This window comes from Cynoglossus semilaevis, chromosome 17 (genome assembly GCF_000523025.1).
Source record: "Cynoglossus semilaevis isolate Cse_v1.0 chromosome 17, Cse_v1.0, whole genome shotgun sequence".
NCBI lineage: Eukaryota > Metazoa > Chordata > Actinopteri > Pleuronectiformes > Cynoglossidae > Cynoglossus > Cynoglossus semilaevis.
This window is the reverse complement of record NC_024323.1, coordinates 6878786-6895632: the sequence shown is the minus strand read 5'-3', so window position 1 is coordinate 6895632 and position 16847 is coordinate 6878786. Positions and strand designations below refer to the sequence as shown.

At 39.1% G+C, this 16847-nt stretch overlaps 2 protein-coding genes across 8 annotated transcripts in view; both read right to left on the bottom strand.

Annotated features, from left to right (window-relative positions):
* The window catches only part of il12rb2l (interleukin 12 receptor, beta 2a, like), an 8636-nt gene extending 2488 nt beyond the window's left edge, over positions 1-6148 (bottom strand). Inside the window, exons 1-13 of one of the 4 annotated variants that reach the window (XR_003052366.1) lie at positions 6005-6148; positions 5108-5189; positions 4023-4176; positions 3789-3940; positions 3549-3691; positions 2667-2811; positions 2474-2550; positions 2127-2373; positions 1833-2036; positions 1615-1719; positions 1397-1531; positions 844-1005; positions 637-700 (exon numbers count right to left, since the gene is read on the bottom strand). Coding sequence is in view for 3 of the 4 variants with exons in the window: in XM_008329681.3 (XP_008327903.2) it covers positions 637-700; positions 844-1005; positions 1397-1531; positions 1615-1719; positions 1833-2036; positions 2127-2373; positions 2474-2550; positions 2667-2811; positions 3549-3691; positions 3789-3940; positions 4023-4176; positions 5108-5189; positions 6005-6139 (1805 nt within the window). In the remaining variant the exon portion in view is untranslated. The remainder of the gene's footprint in view (positions 1-636; positions 701-843; positions 1006-1396; positions 1532-1614; positions 1720-1832; positions 2037-2126; positions 2374-2473; positions 2551-2666; positions 2812-3548; positions 3692-3788; positions 3941-4022; positions 4177-5107; positions 5190-6004) is intronic. The other 3 variants (XM_017040836.2, XM_008329681.3, XM_017040835.2) reach the window with 3 other exon arrangements.
* A 1976-nt stretch (positions 6149-8124) lies between these two features.
* The window catches only part of rhot1a (ras homolog family member T1a), a 10884-nt gene continuing 2161 nt past the window's right edge, over positions 8125-16847 (bottom strand). For 2 of the 4 annotated variants that reach the window (XM_008329684.3, XM_017040767.2), the window contains exons 5-20: positions 16795-16847; positions 16613-16665; positions 16370-16478; positions 15531-15632; positions 15241-15339; positions 15013-15121; positions 14778-14898; positions 14378-14462; positions 14033-14178; positions 13785-13885; positions 13471-13601; positions 13036-13119; positions 12779-12901; positions 12482-12684; positions 11830-11952; positions 8125-9228 (exon numbers count right to left, since the gene is read on the bottom strand). In XM_008329684.3, the coding sequence (XP_008327906.1) occupies positions 9111-9228; positions 11830-11952; positions 12482-12684; positions 12779-12901; positions 13036-13119; positions 13471-13601; positions 13785-13885; positions 14033-14178; positions 14378-14462; positions 14778-14898; positions 15013-15121; positions 15241-15339; positions 15531-15632; positions 16370-16478; positions 16613-16665; positions 16795-16847 (1760 nt within the window). In that variant the 3' untranslated portion in view covers positions 8125-9110. Of the gene's footprint in view, positions 9229-9560; positions 10140-11829; positions 11953-12481; positions 12685-12778; positions 12902-13035; positions 13120-13470; positions 13602-13784; positions 13886-14032; positions 14179-14377; positions 14463-14777; positions 14899-15012; positions 15122-15240; positions 15340-15530; positions 15633-16369; positions 16479-16612; positions 16666-16794 lie in introns of all 4 variants that reach the window. The other 2 variants (XR_003052405.1, XM_008329682.3) reach the window with 2 other exon arrangements.

Genomic DNA, 16847 nt, shown 5'->3' with positions numbered 1-16847 from the left:
CCTCCGGACTTTTTATGACTCTGTGGTGGCCTCTGCCATCCTCTTTGCCGTCGTCTGCTGGGGAACAGGCAGCACTGACCGGGACAGAAAAAAACTGAACAAGCTGGTCAAGAGGGCTAGCTCTGTCCTGGGCTGCCCGTTGGACTCGGTGGAGGAGGTCGCAAGGAGCAGGACACTCACAAAACTGTCCTCCATCACAAACAACCCCACCCAACCGCTGCACCAGACTGTGGAGGACCTGCGTAGCTCCTTCAGCGGCAGGCTCCGGCATCCACAATGCAGGAAGGAGCGCTACCGCAGGTCCTTCCTCCCATCCGCCATAAGACTGTTTAACTCCCTACATTGATTACCTGCACCCTTCACTGCCACTTTTTTAGTGCAATATGTATATTTTCTTGTTTATAATGTATATTTTTTTCTAAAGGTTTACTTTAATTTTTGAGTGCTCTTTGCTTTTTAGTTCTTTTTTACTCTATTTATTGTGTTAACTCCTCTTCTCTCTTTTTCTGCACTGCCTACTGTACTAGTATGTTTCCCCCAAGGGGGATGAATAAAGCCCTACTCTACTCTACTCTACTCTAAAAAGAAAAAGTAACAAACATTTTAAAAGAAAGAAAACACTTCCAGTTATCTTACCACAGAAAAAAGAGAAGGGCCACTAACAACAGGAATAGAGCAGTAAGTGATGGTAGTAATGAGACTGTAGACAAAAAAAAAAATCAAATATTAGTCATATGATCAAATCCTTATTACTAGTAGGTAATACTTTAAATTTAAAATTTTAACAATTCTTGCAACTGTAACTTATTCAAAAATAGTCTTTTTTTAGATGTGATTGTGTACCATCATTTTCAAGCTGTATTGTTTTGAAGGTTGCAGTGTTATTTGCTCCAGGCCCAGCCTTGGTCACAGCTCTTATCCACACCTGATACTCCTGACCTGGACGGAGACTCTTCAGCACAAACGTCTCATTTGAACTCAGGGGGGAAGTACTCACGTTGTACACTGAAGATGAAAATTTTGAGGGCAATAAATAGGAAATCTTTTTCTGTGCATCCAATGGATTTGTCTCTGTAGATTCTCAATCATCAAGATGCAGTTATAAATAGGGCAACTGCAAAACTGCAAATGTCAGGTGTTACATTACATTCCCTGCAGATTATAAATGTCTTGACCAAAAACAACTTAACAAGATGTTGACACATCTCATTCAGGAAAGTAGATTAGAATAGGTTTGCATTTTCACCCATTGAATTTATCCCTCGAATAACTGAATAATAACTGAACAGATTTAATACAGTAGCAGAACACACTGTGATGACAACATAATATCAAAAGACTGACCGACTCCCTGCCTTTTTATTACCAACTAATGAGACAACAGCAAAGTAATTACCATTTATGCTGTCTGTTCCTACTTGGTAGTACAGGACCAAGCCCTTCTGCTTGTACAGAGGATCAGACTCCCAAAAAAGGGTCACCTGAGTGTCAGCAATGGAAAGTACCTTAAGTGACTGCACTTTGGAAGGAGCTGCAAAGCAATACAGAAATCCACGTGATAATTAAATACAGTTAAGTATGAAATTGGAAAGTAAACTATATACATGAACGTACCTCCTTCAAGACTATATCCAATATTTGATGAGAGGAAGTGAACATTTTTGCCATGTGACACCGTAAACAGGGATACTCGGTAGGGTGTGTAGTTTCTGAAATGACCTGTGGGTGGAGACACACAAGTCACATCATGATACAGTTGGCTGTGTCAAAACTAATTTCAAACTTAGCTATAATTTGGAAATATTACTGTGCTAAGTATAAGTCAAACAGACCTTTGAAAAATACCACTTTTTGACTTTTGTTCACTTTGACCCAATCAAAGCCTACGCCTGGAGGAGTTCCCACTTGTTTGTATTGCACCACATACTCTTCATATATTTTCAAGTTGTAAGGCTGCTGAGTAGGCAGTTCCCAGGACACAGTGAGGTTCTGTTCAGTCATCATGAGGTTAATAATTTGGTCATCTTTCTCTTGACCTAACGTAGAATGAAGGAGGTATATTTTAAACAATCAATCAAATAAATAAATAAATAAAAATGATTTAGAGACATCGGATAAATTGATACCTGACGAATCCAAAATTGGCATCTTCAGATGAGAGGGTACTGTAGCACCATGAGCATTTAAGGCTGATACGTTTACTGATGAGATGTCTTTTAGAGAGCAGTTGAAGTAACACTGCATCTCACTGCATGTCAGCAGGCCTTTTGGGTCAGGTGTGAACACATTCAACAGAACCGATGTCCCATTGCTGTAAAACAGTACGACCTCATATGCCATGATAACACCTCGTGCAAGAAATAAAGGAAGCTCCTACAAGGGAAAAAAAAACAGCTGAGATCGATTGTGCAGGAAGTGAAACTCTGGTGCAGTATTCCAGTAAGAAAACAACTGAGTTGTATGTTTCTCCAACCTTCCAGATCAGAATGCAGTCTAAGAGTCCAGTTGTTGTGCTACAATCCATCCATACATCCAACTCTCCCACAGGAGCTAAATAAGACAGAAATGTTTTTTTGTGTGTGTTCACAGCTACTATCAGTCTTTTGTCTTCAATCTCCTCTAGTCTTGGTCACTGATGGAAGACCATGTTCCATGTCAGGACCTACCTTTCCCTTCACTTCTTATTTTATGGACTGCGCTCCAGTCACTCATCAATCCGATTCTACAGGCACAACGAACTTGAAATGCATAGACTGTGCCAGGCAGGTAGTTGTCGAGCACGTAGGTTTGAAGGAATCCACTTTCATACTGCTAGAACAAAACATGGATAAAAACAAATGGCAAAAACATTAGCATTTCAATCACATTGGTAATTATTGTAATATTTATTTAACTAAATAATAAAAGGAAAGATCCAGCCATTTTACCCCATGCCTGAGTTGTTTAAGATTAATTCCCAGTAGATAGTTAGAAAGCAAAACTATATAAACAGATGTTAGACCTTCACATTGATAAAATGTTTTCAGGTATAATTTCAAGTGCATTGCAACACGAAGCCATATGAGACACAGCTGTACATGTTAAACTCATTCATTCAGACAGCTACAAAGCTCCTTCTGTGCTTTTTCTCTTTTTCGTTGTTGGTGAATAATATAAACAGCCACAGCCTCTCGGCTCCTGGAACAACAAACCATCATTAGCAGGTTCGCCAAGACAGCTTAGTTGTGACACCACAGCTATTGAGGGAACACAGCCTGTAAGACTGTATGCACAATAACACTAGTTGGCAGACTTTTAAAATGGCCTCGCTAATCTTCCATTGTGGTGTCACACAGGAAATCGGTTGCACAGCCCTTATAATGATATTTTGAGCATGTAAAAAAAGAGTGGCAATTTGCTCCCTCACTGACATACAGGTTGTTTGTTGAGACACAACAATTGCAAAAGCAAAAACACAGTGTTTTTAGTTCAACATGGACCATACATAACATGTTTCTTCTCAGAGTTGTTTAAGAAACAGTTCCTACTGTAAGGGGAAAAAAAATAACCTTAGACCAGACAGGGTTGGTGTCAATGCGATAACGGACGTCACAAGTTCCTGCAGAGAACTGGAGCTCATCACAGAAGGAAAGCCACTCGATCTCTAGAGGCTCCTGCTGCGTCAGTGTAACTTTAGGAGGGGGTGGTTTGACTAGACAGAGGACAGACAACAGGAGAAACATCAACCAAAAATCCAGTGGAGTAATTTGAAAATATACTGTAATTTTTGTCTTCAATCTTTGACTCACTGATATCTGCTGTATTGAACACATTCTCCTTTGAGTTCCCAGAACCATGCTGGTTCTCAGCTTCAACCCAAACAGAAAGTTCTTCATGGTTGATAAAGTCTTCACGCTGTATAACTCCTTTCAAACTGTTGGAACTGGTGACATTGCCTCTGCTAATGTGGAAGACAACAATCCGATTATTATAAGCTTTGATTGAGTTATTTAATAATAATAAAAAAAAAAAAACATTTTTACCTGTTGTTATCTGTTGTCTTCCAGTGCAAGATATAGTTCGTGGGAAACAAATGATCCAGCCCTCGATCCTCCCATGTACAGTGGATGTCACTAATACAGCTCTTCTCATCACATGGCATGAAACACTCAGGTGGGGACGACAGGGCAGGAGGACCTAGAAAACCGGCAATAGATTTCAAAAGTAAAACATTAAATGTAAACCATATTTATCATGCGGTTTAACAAAAAACTACACATCTTGAAAAACAATATTAGGTTTTAACTGATCTGATGCACTTCCCAAAACACTACAGATACTGTATTGTGGATTTACATACTTCCCAAAACACAGTAGACTACAGATACTGTATTGTGGATTTACAGATGATTTTATGAATCAGAATGATTACCAAAGAACTGCTAAAGGGAGAAATAATTGTATGATTAGCTTTAGATGAAACCAAACGATACAAAATGATCATGAAATCTCTATTTATTGAAAATTTCAAATGTCTCAACGGAGAGAGACAAAAGAAACCACACGAACAAGCAACTTTGTTTGAAACCACACACACGGTGGCATAACAGGAAATGTATAAATCTTGTCAACCTCACAGAGCCTTTGCGATAACTTCCTGATCAGTAAAGAAAGCACTTGAATAAACAGCATACGCATCCTGACATGAAACAACCTATTGCTATGGTATTGCTGAAAATATTTACTTTTAATACTTTCTTTATCCATGCAGTTGCTACAAAGTGAGGTACTGCAAAATGGCATTAAAATTGCCAGCGCGTATTATGGAGTACAGTTAGTGCTGATCCAAAGCTTCAATAATGTACAAAATACCTTAAAGGATATGAAGAAATGGTATTAATTTTTACAGCTGCTTCTGTAATTCTATGACAAATAACCAAAGTGCAAGAGTAGTTAAAAAGCAGAGCTACACAGTAATTTTATAAACTTAAACTTTCAGTAGTATTTGCTCCAAACTCAGGTTCATATCTTCATCACCTGCATTCTTGAACTCTGGTCATTTAAAAATAATTAATAACATTTTTTAATAAGATCACATTTTAAATTAATGCTAAAATAAAGGGTTCACCTGTCGATGTGAAACAGTTTGTCTGAAAGACGAGCAGCAGGACGGACAGAATCCACATGTGGGCAGTAAAGAACCGCAGTGCCTTGTGGGAGATAAACGACGTTAGAACGTGAATAGTAGTGAAGAAGAGTTTGAGGAAAATATATAGTAAAAATTAAATCGTATTTGTCCAGTGTTGCCGCACCACTGAAGTGAAATCACGTCAACACAAGTCATCTAAATAAAAACAAGTCATACAGAAAACAAGGTGGGAAATCCCCAAACTACAAATTTAACTCATAACAGTATTTGGCACCGAAATGTTTTACAGAAAGGCAATCAACTGACGTTCCGTATTAAAGATGCCCGGGGTTGATGTTTGACTGACAGTGCGAACACACAAACATCCATTAATGTTTCTGGGGGGTTTTGTTTTTGTGTGTGTGGAGGTAAAATATATCGGTACGTTTTTACCCACGTTAAAACCATTCATGCAGAACACTGTCATCATGTTCTAATAATTTTAGGGGGGATTATCAAGCAATTTCCTCCGGGTTGTTTTCTATTTTGCGGAAATGTCCACAGGGAGCGGAGTAAAGTAGTTTTGCATGAAAGTTGAACATCTATCAACTACTTTCTTAGTTAAATTACTATTTAACTAAGTTACTATTATTATTATATAAGCACACACACTTTTGTTAAGCTTTCAGTGCCTTCGGCGATGTCTTTAGCGACCGTTCCTTATAGTTTCCGCTTTAGTTTAACGGTATCAGTAAATGCATCTCTCTTCAGTAGCGGAATTCAACAACACAAACTGTCAATTTTTATCAATTAAATTACAAGTTTCTATCTATCTATTCAAGTTGGAATGAAAACTAAGTAAGTAACTAAGTAGTAAGTAAGTATGAATAATGTTACCTCGCTTACAGACGCACTGCGGTACGCTGCGATCATTCTGTACCTTGTGTTTGTTTGGAAGCCGAATATGACTTTTGAGGCTCCCACTAACACTCGCCCATTTCTGGTTACCGGCTGTGACGCATGTGGTGACATCTGTAAACACGTGGGTTTTTTTTTTTTTTTTGGGTTTTTTTTTTTGGTTTTTAAAATTTTAGATATTTAAAATAGTCAAAAAACAAAATAAACATTTGGTTTGGATTTGTTTCCCATACGAGTTAATACACGTTCAAAACTGCAAGTGTTAGTATATACATAGTATAAAATAAAACTCATGGAGTTGTCACGGATCAAAACTCTAATCCAGGATGTCAAACTTACGGCCCGCGGCCCAAAACCGGCCAGCTTCATTAATTTTGAAAATACAAAAACAAATTAACACTTTATGTTCAGGACATTTTTTGTAAAATTATTATTATCTAATTGAATATGAATAAATGATAATAGCAATAATAATTAAACATATACTATACGTGTACTTCTTTGCATGAAAACAAAGGTAAAGACATGGACTTATTGTAATTTATCATTTATTATGATATGACTGTATTGGCCCAGCCCACTTAACATCTAATTAGGTTGCATGCCGCCCTTGAACTAAACTGAGTTTGACACACCTGCTTTAACCGTTGAAACAAAATTCTTGTCAATTTCCAGCTCCTCAAACAGATAGAATCACATGTAGCTCCAACACCATCAAAAGTCAATAACACCGAGAAAGAATTAGAATAAGAAATACTTTTTGATTTTCTGATGATATAACAATAGTGGAAGGTATGTTTACACTATAGTTAACGTTATAATAAATGATTTTAATATGATATTAATGGAAGGTTCAGGTTTTATTTAGTGGGGTTGTATGAGGTCCTTGTGCCTAATATTCAGTCTATTGTCTGTCTCCTCTAAACAAACAGCACAGGGGATAGCGACACAGAAATGAAAATATATATATATATTATTCTCCTAAAAGAAGAATTATTTGCTGCTGTGTTTTTGGCCTTGTAGTGTTCCAGTTCTCTCTGATAATACACTGACTGATTTACCTCAATCACGCAGGCATTTTGAAGACATTTTTGCCAAGATGCGTCCAGGCACCATCGGAAATTTGAGAAGCTTTTCCAGGACGGGATTAGTTTTTCTTTTTTGATTTAACCGTTTTTTTTTTTAACTCAGTATCGTAAATGATTTAAATGTGATGTGTGATGTGCACAATATGTGTGATGTGTACAATATTTCAAACGTTTTTTAATTAGCATTTTAAAAAGTATTAGTACACAAAAACGACAATTACAGTAACTCTAGTAAACATAATTCGCTACTTTCCGCAACTGTAGTGAGGGACAAAATCTTGATGAGCTGTTTTTTTTTTTCAGATAATGCAATCCAAAAATTCTGACCCATGATCAAAAAACACTTCCTCATACAGTGCAAAACATAGAAATGTTTTCAACTTATTCAGAAACGCTGTTTTCTGGCCAAAGATTATCAGAGATCTGCAAAACGCCAAAAGGCTGCAACACACATATATATATATACTGTATATATACATATGTAAATATATATATTATTTATATATATAAAAATAAATATAAAATGTATATTTCCTATACATTTATGTATGGTCTATATCAGTGTTTTTTTTCTGGGAACCCCTATTCGTAAAAGTCACAAACTGTAACCCAATAGACATTATTCGTAAACTCCTGGGAAAAATAATGGGAGACGACCCCAAAAAAAATCTATTATGATTTACCGGAGGGTCGTGACCCAGTCTTTTGGGAAACAACGCTCTATATTACATTTTAAACCTTTCTGTTCTGCAGAAATCCTTCCAATAGTACCCAGGTCTCATCTGCAGACATGTTGACTGTATATAACCTGTGACCTCACAATGACTGAAGCAGTTGTTTTTCCATCATCCATTTACCTGTCTGCTGCCACTTCCCTCTTAAATCATCGTTATGACTGTGCCACTCACTTCTCTATTCTGCTTCTCTAAATCCTTTTGACTTGAGTGAATTCACGAGTCAACTTTCGACTTTCTACAGCTCTAAAAGGAGACAGACTAAGAAGTGACCCCGTTGGGTGTAAATGTCATTTATTACAGATATTTAAAACTTTATTTATTTTCCATTTTGGTTGATAAAGACACTTTTGTTTGGATCCCAGACCTTTGTAAAGGAAGAGAACCATGACAAGAAAAGGCTCTAAGAGTCTGAAGGTGCTGAAGGCTGAGCTCAATGGTTGTTGTCACAGCCCTCAGCTCCGTGGAGCCTTTAGTTTCATAAAAATATACGGAGAAATAACAGTAGTTGGAAACCAGGACATAAAAACAGAAGCAGTGTCGTAAATGAGGCGACATTTGATAATACTAAATACAAAAATACATAGAAAATGTCAATCTGTTCCATGTCGAGCGCTTAAAACAGACAAGAAAACCAACATATGTTAATAAATTAACAGACACAAATAAATGACATCCATGACCTTTCAGGACTTAAATGTAGAGCTTTGTTTATTTGTTCTAACACCAGCTTTGTTGACACCACTTCAGCTAATGAAACCACCTTCTGGTCCGATCCTAAAACCACTAAGTGAATACATTAATGACATACTGCATATACATCTATAAACAGATTCCAAGCCCCCTGTGTTGTTTCTGCCCACAGCTGCCTCTCACTGAGTTTTAAAAACCTGAACAATAACACTGACCTGAAAAAGTGGAGAAAAAGTCCTGGACTGTCTGAGAACCTTGAGTGTTTGCTACTGAAGTCCGATCCAGATGAGGATCACAAACTATAATCAATAATTATGGATGTTTTTCCCTTGAAAAAAAAAAGAAAACACATTTTAATATGCATACAAAATGTCTACATCACTTCTTTTTGTCCATGTTGCATTGTGGGAAAAGTGGGAAGCAAGTGGCATTCCGACTCAAGGCAATGTGCCTAGTTAGTTGTTTCAGAGTCTTAGAGAGTCTTTCAGGCAGGAGGGGTGGGGTCAGAGTCTACAGAGGGAGAGGAGTTCAGGTTGGAGGGTGGTGGAGTATCTCTGTCATGCTGTGTTATCACCGCTGTTTCAGCAGTGCTCTGTACATGGCAAAACCCAGCACTGCGAACACTGTGGCACCGACGCTGGCTCTCAGCCAGAAGGTGGAGTTCTTCAGGTCCGCCTGAGCCATGTGTCTGTGGGTGGAGGAGCAGCAGAGACAAATAAAGGTGAGAGGACAAAGAAACACACTGCAGAGAACTGCCGCGAAGCAGAAAGAACAATGTTTGGTTTTCAATAGCGCCCCCTGCATGGGATGGTGCTACCTTGCTCTTAGATTATCAACGTTAACTCAAATTCCGTGGTGGGCGTTCTTGAAAGCAATCACCAAACTAAGAATGTAGACCGGATCAGAACTCGAGTTGAAAATGGTGTAAATATTTGAGAAAAATTACTGAATGTTATTGACATCTAAACCATGAAATACATTAATGTCAAAATCATAGACCACCAGTGACTCCACCTTTACCTGTATGAAAGCTTTAGCTGCTCAGCAGAGCCCTCACCGATGAAGACATCTGCCAACATTTCATCATCATCATCATCCTCCTCTCCCTTCTCCTACTTAGCTCCAACCACAGCCCACAGAGCAGAAGTTGCAACAACCACAATCTATTCATAAAGTCAAAGCTGGGCTGGACCACAACAACATCCACATCACCTCAGGTCTGACTACACTTCAATAATCCATGCAAACATGTTAAAACTGTACACACCACAGGCAGTGTTGTGCATCTGTGATGATGATGCAAACACTAGTCACTCAAGGTTATATTTGCACACAATGTAAAAACCAATATATATATTTAAATCCCCATACTGTTAGAGAACAACATCAAATCCCACACCAGACAGATCCAACATCCAGGGTTATAGACAACCAGCAAAACTGAACAGGACAAAAACCAAACTTTCATTTCTGAACACCAAGCTCTCTTCTCTCCACTGTTTGAATAAACTGTTAAAGAAACAACGAGCAGCCTAGCAGAAGGTAAAAACATGCAGGAGGAGGAGAAAAAGTGCCAGACGCAAATTTGTGTATGAAAACCTACAGTGGAAAAAAAAAAAAAAAAAAAAAAAAAAAATCACAAACAGGACAAACAAATACAAAATGATTTAAATGTTGAATAAAATAATCATTTCAAACATTAAAAAACAACAGATAGTGTTTTATGAATTTCTGACCTACAGGAGAATCAGTCAATGTTGTTTTAAGCGCAGAGTGAACCGTACTAATAAAACCCAACCGTCTCCTGTAGGTACAGATTTCAAGGTTACGAAAAAGGACTGAAATGATGGAAATGAACTGAAGGTCGATCGTGATTTAGTTCTACACATTCACTGCAGGACACTAAGGTTTTCAGCCATAGGCTTCCTATTTCAGCCTAAAGTTTGAAGGTAAAACTACCAAAAATTAGTTTTCATGCATTTTTTTAATTGGCCTCAGTGTATGTTGTTAAATCAGCACAGCACGTGTCAGTGACAAACAAAATGGTACCTCCCTGGTTAGCAGCCTGTGCGTTAGCTGACACACCATGGTCACACAGCGCTCGGTAAGGCTGTGCAGAGCACTGGGGGCTTGGCTGGGGCTGCAGCAGAGACCAAGAAATCTACAGTAACTAACAGTCACTAACACAGACACAGACTTCTGAATACTCTAAGAAGGATGTTATTATCTGTTACTCATTCGTCCAGATTAACCAGAACATAAACCTTCATGTCAACTATAATCTGATAATGTCTTTTAATCTTTCCTAAAACCAAACCTTTTATGCATCACTGACCTTTTGTCCAAACACTGCAACTCTTAAACTCATTATAAAAATGTTCAAATCAGTGCAATGTCCCCACCCTGGGACCAAAAAAGACAATAAGCGTCCCCCGCATTGGGAATGGAACAGCCTTAACCCCACTGTACTGCCTCTATTTATCCAAAGTTTAACCAGACACTTGTATAAGAAGTAGAAAGAGCTTTGGTCAAAATTGGGAGCAAACCCTTCAACTGTCATCATGATGTGGGAACGACCCCTGACCTGAACTCACAAACACACAAACAAAAACAGGACGAAAATAGAGAAACATTTGAAATCAATTCTTACAGCAAGTTACATAACTCCAAGAAGTGTTTGGTTACAAACACACGGCACAATAGCAATCAACAAGACAAAAAAACCTAAAACTACTCAGGTACTACTACAATACTACCTGTCTACACAGTATTACAACCAGACAAGGGGAGTTAAACACATCTGCTACTGTCCTACAGAAATAAAAGCCTGAAAAAAAACAGCTTTTAGAGTATTTAGAAAATTCTAAAACATTAACATGAAGGTAAAATGTTATTTGAAAACCTCTAGTGAGATATTGGCGCAGTGATTTTCAACCTTGGGGTCACCACCCCATGAGGTTGCCTGGAATTTTAATGGGGTTGCCTAAAATGTCTAGTAATTGATTAAAAAAGAGAAAATAAAATGTAAGAAATGTGTGAGGTCAAAATGGGGTCGGAAGCCAAAACAGGTTGGGAACCACTGTATTGACACCTTATTTAAGTGTCTGTTGTCCTGCAGTGGATGTATGGTGTAAATCTGACCACAGATTTTTCCACCAGTTTAACGAGAACAGGACCGGGAATAAATAAAACCCCTCTGTTGTCCACCCTGGACAGTTAGTCTCAGGGTAGGAGACAGAGAGGAGGACAGAGTCTATGTTATACACTACAGCTTGTTCTACATATCAACCTGTTGAAAATGACCCTGCGCAGTTGGGCCTTAATGCTGCGCAGCAGCTCCAACTTGAGGAAGTTCTGACACAGGCAATAGGTGCACTTGTTGCAGGCACATACACAGCATGGACGGGAGTGGCTGCGGAAAGACAAAGAAACGTGTGTGTCTTCACCAGAGCACAACAACAACAACACAAATGCACATACACATACACACACACACACACACACACCCACACCCAACAACACACACACAGAAAATGTGACCGCCAAAGCCAGGGAGATTACATCCTAACAGTGTTTAACCACAAGGTTCAAATGGAATACAAGTGTGAACTTGAAGCCACACCGTTACTATTTACACAACGTTGCAAAACAAGTCAAACAGAAAACATCATTGATGTGATGCGAAAAACAGGAACAGCCACAAAACTCAGAGGTAGAAAAACGAACACCAATAAATCTATGGCTTTTTTTTGCTTAAATGCTTTTTTGTATTAATGATCAAAGTGTAACCTCATCAAAACTGGGAGATGAGTGAAGACGCAGCTACACTCATCATCTGTCTGCCCTGATCTCAACAACAGAGAAAGGGGACAAAGAGAAGCGCTAGGAAAGTCCACAAGTAGACAGAACTCTAGAGATGCTAGAGGGACGTAAATACTCACGGGTACATGGCCATGGTGGTGAGTCTGGTGTACAGGTCTTTGTTAGGAGCCTCAGTCGTGTTGCACGTGAACGGCTGAGGTGGGTGGAGCTTGTGCTTGCGGCAGAACTCGTACGCCGACAGGCTGTAGTGCTGCCGTACCTCGTGCAGGTCAGACTTGGCAGCGATCACCACACACGGCGTCTTGCTGTCGATGAAGTATTGCTGCCAAAGACAAAGGGCTTAGTCATCAATAACTGAGAATTTAATTCTGGTGGGGTCCGTGTTTGATGTGTAATCAAACACTCTGATTACACACCTTGTACACTTTGGCACAGTATTCGAAAGAGCTCGGGTTGTTGATGTCGTACACAAGGCAGACCACGTCACAGGAGAGGTCCGCGTCCGACAGGAAGTCAAAATCTGGCATCACCTCATGCAGCTTTAGGAGTAGAAAACAAAGCGAGCAGCCAGGAAACACAGTGTACAGGTCAGGACGATGAGAATTTGGCAGATTCAGTGATAAAAACTTTTAAAGCAATGAAGACAATTCCTGGGTGACAGTGAACGCCTCACCAGCAGGTACTTCTCCTGACCATAGACATAGGATGTGCTGATGGCGTACAAGGACTTGTGGTCTTCTCTGATCCTCTTCTGACGCTGCAGAACGAACAGAAGGCAAGTCAAATAATTACTAATAAAATCCACATGTGTTAGGTCTGCCAGGATACTGAATATGAATGAATGAATATGATTGGCTGTCACATTACAGTGAAGGCCTAACAGTGTATTCTTTACACAATCTTAAACAACTGTATTCGTTCATTTTAATGATTATAAACAGAGTTCAAATATAATTCATTATAAAAATATCTTCACTGATCACATGACCCTCGTATGGCTTTTAAAACTGACAAAGGCTATAAGCGCAATATAGGGCAGGTACTTTATGACAGAAACATGTTAACACCTATTGGATTCGATGAATTAAATAGAACAAACATCACTGACCTGCAGATTTCTGCCCAGGAAAGCTTGGAGGAAGCCAGTCTTCCCACTGCCCCGTTCTCCCAAGACATTACAGCGGAACACGCTGCGTTGAGTCTGTTTCTTTTGTAGGTCAATTCGCTTGTTACGAGTCACTATAACAAGCAAGATATGGAAACATCATGAGTAATGCAATAGTCCCACAATATCAATGAGTTGTTGTTTTTTTATATAAGGATGTTTACTTTATCAATTTTTTCTTGATGAAAACAACAAAGACTATTCGACTCTACTGAGTGGGGACATCAAAACTGACCTGGGTCCCTGCAACATCTCACCTGTGATTGCAGCTGCTTGTGACTCCTGTTCGTAGATGATGGAGTACCCCAGGTATCCTAAATACTCTAAACTGCGCTGGACATCCAGGTATGTTGTTAACCTGGGACAATTCAAAAGCACAGGGACATTGAATATGGACTTACAGCGCGTCTCTTTGGGGCTGTAACTAATCAGTGCTGCATATAATTAAAATGAGGACTGCTGTGTTTTTTTTAGATATGTTTATATATATATGTTGCACACTCACGTCCACTGTGAGAGGTATCCCTGGTATGTGATCCATCCCTGATCGTTAGTGCAGACAGTGTTGTTTACATCTGGACCCCATGGCACGTAGGGAAACACCTTGAACAAGTCCTTCACCTCCTCAGGTGACAGTGCACAGTCTCTGTCCTGCAACAGGCAAAACACAAACATGTCTAAGCAAGGCTAAACACGAGAGTAACGTTTACATTTGGAATATAAGAGTGAACAAATGTGTCACAAATAATAATAAATTGTCCATCTCTATTAAAAATGTGTCACAAATAATAATAATAAATTGTCCATCTCTATTAAAAAACAAATTAGCATCAAATGCCTGAACACTCACTTTGTCATGTTTGTCAAACACACTCTGGAGGAAGAGGTAAGCGTTGTGATTGAGCTCTGTGGTGCAGTCTGGTGGGATCTTTATCCTAGGTTGAAATAACAGGCATAAAAAAATAAACTGAGATATCAATCTTCTTATGCTTTAATTTATTGAGCAAAAATATTTGTAAGTACATTGAAATAGAATTCACTGATCTACTATAAAAAACACATCCGACCCATGACATGTTGTCTATACAATCTAAAATCTTTCGGTAAATTTGCTTTTTTCTATTTTTTATATACAGTACAGTACATAATTATTTAAAATATTTGTGAACTACTTTTTAATTTTTTTTTTACACTGAACATCTAACAACGACGTGGACCTCTAATGAAACACGTTGCTGATGTGAACTCACAAGGGGAATAGGTATTCCTGTGTGAGCTCCAGGTCATCGTCATAACCAAACCTCCTCAGGACAGTCCAGGTGGTCTCATGCCGGCCTCGCTGTATGAAGAGAGTGTGTAGGAAGAGGAAACCTGCAACGGTCCAGCCAATGAAGCAGGGTCAGTACTTGACAGGTCTTTGGTGTCATGTCAGAGTAGTTGAGTAAAAATAAATAAAGGAGGAAGTAAGGAGGGAGGGGTAGGAACCTTTGAGCGTTAGTCCGTTGTCCTTGACTCCGTCCGTCATGTTCCTCCTGACCACATTCTTTACGTCCTCCAGGGCCTGTGGTGCCAGCGGGGTGTTGAAACATGTTCTCTACACAAACACAAAAGCAGAAAGTAGTTACCTTCAGAGAACTCTTTTTCAAGTCTGGAACATCACGTCACATCGTTCTAAGTGTAAATCATGCCATAATATGTCACAGTGGCGCTCACCTGGAAGAAGTTAAGTTCATTGTCATTGAGGATTCCGTCGTTGTCCAGGTCGGACACTTTAAAGATTCGAGTCAAAGACTTGATGCAGGATGACTTCAGCTGGAGGAGAAGAAATTCTCAAACTTAGGTTCAACTAAAATGAGTGCATTTACATGAGCTTTAATGACAGGAACGGGGAAATTCTTTGAAGACATTAACAACCGCAGTCCATTCCAACTTTAATTAATTTATTTGGTAAACTTTATAAATTCTCACTGCATTCTTTCTGCACCTACTGCGTCAGAACTCACCTCTTTTTCCTCTGGGCAGTAGAGGGGTCCTGTCGGGTGAAGAACAGCCTTCTGGGCATAATAAAAAAGCTCCGAGATGTTCTTCAGGTTTTTGGCAGAGCACTGATGAAAAGAAAACATGTTGGCGCAAACAAGTAAGGGTAAACCAGGGGAAAGGCAGAGAAAAACTGGGCTGACTAGCTACATTAAAACAAATTGTGTGTGTGTGTGGTTGATGTGGTCTGAGTTTACCTAAGTGTCAACACACATCAAAGATATTTTTTAAGTAATATTTTAAGCATTCCTCTCCTTCTTAGTACACGTACTGTATGTTGCTACATATGGAAAGTAATAGTTCTGCATCGAGGCCCCGTCAGCCGCTGAGCCAGCATTCCAACCATGGTGAGCACATCTTTTATAATGAGTCAGACTCTCAGCAGCTGTGTGAGCTTCCCAGATTCATTCACAGTGTATGTGACTTCCCTCACGTCCCACTCTTTGAGCCTGTAACTAATCCAGGCCCAGAGGACATGAATGAACAGTCTCATGACAGCACTGCTGCCTGGTCTCAGACCTGCTGAGGGGGCAAGGTTGATTCCATGAATCAATAAAAATGACTGGCTGTAAGTTGAGCCTGGAGTCAGACTGCAGTCCAGGAGCAAATCAGGCCAAGTCTTTGGTCTTTTAAATTTCATTTAGCCCTTCATTAATATTGATTTACTTATCTGTGATCCTATCTGTGAACATACAATACAATACATATATATATGTATATTCGATATATATTTTTCTTATTTCAATTTAAAGCACCAGGGAAATCAAATGTAAATAACTGCAGTTAAACTTCACTGGGCTCTTACCTCTACACAGGTCTCAATGTCCTGGTATTGATTCATGATTGGCAGAATAGTCTCCATGCTGCTGTGTTCCACCAGATCTGACTTGTTTCCCACCAGGATCAGTGGCACCCTGTCATTCAGTGAAACCAGTTAGTAGTGTGTTTAAGTGTTATATTATTTTAATAAAGTAAATAGTGAGATGTGACACAAATGTAGTTTAAGCTGCAGGAAAGAACCACAACACACGGATACACAATAACACACCTGCTGTCTTTGTCTGTCCTATCATTTATGAGCGGGATCCAGTGACTGGTCACCTGCAGGAAAAAAGACCATAATATTTAACACCAGTTTTAATCAGTTATTGATGGACAACACAAAGCGTCCTGTTTGTAATAGTGTATAGAGTGACATCACTAATTTGATTAGATAAACATCTTTTTCACCTTTTCAATTGACTTCTTGTTGTTGACAGAGTACACTATGCAGATAACATTTG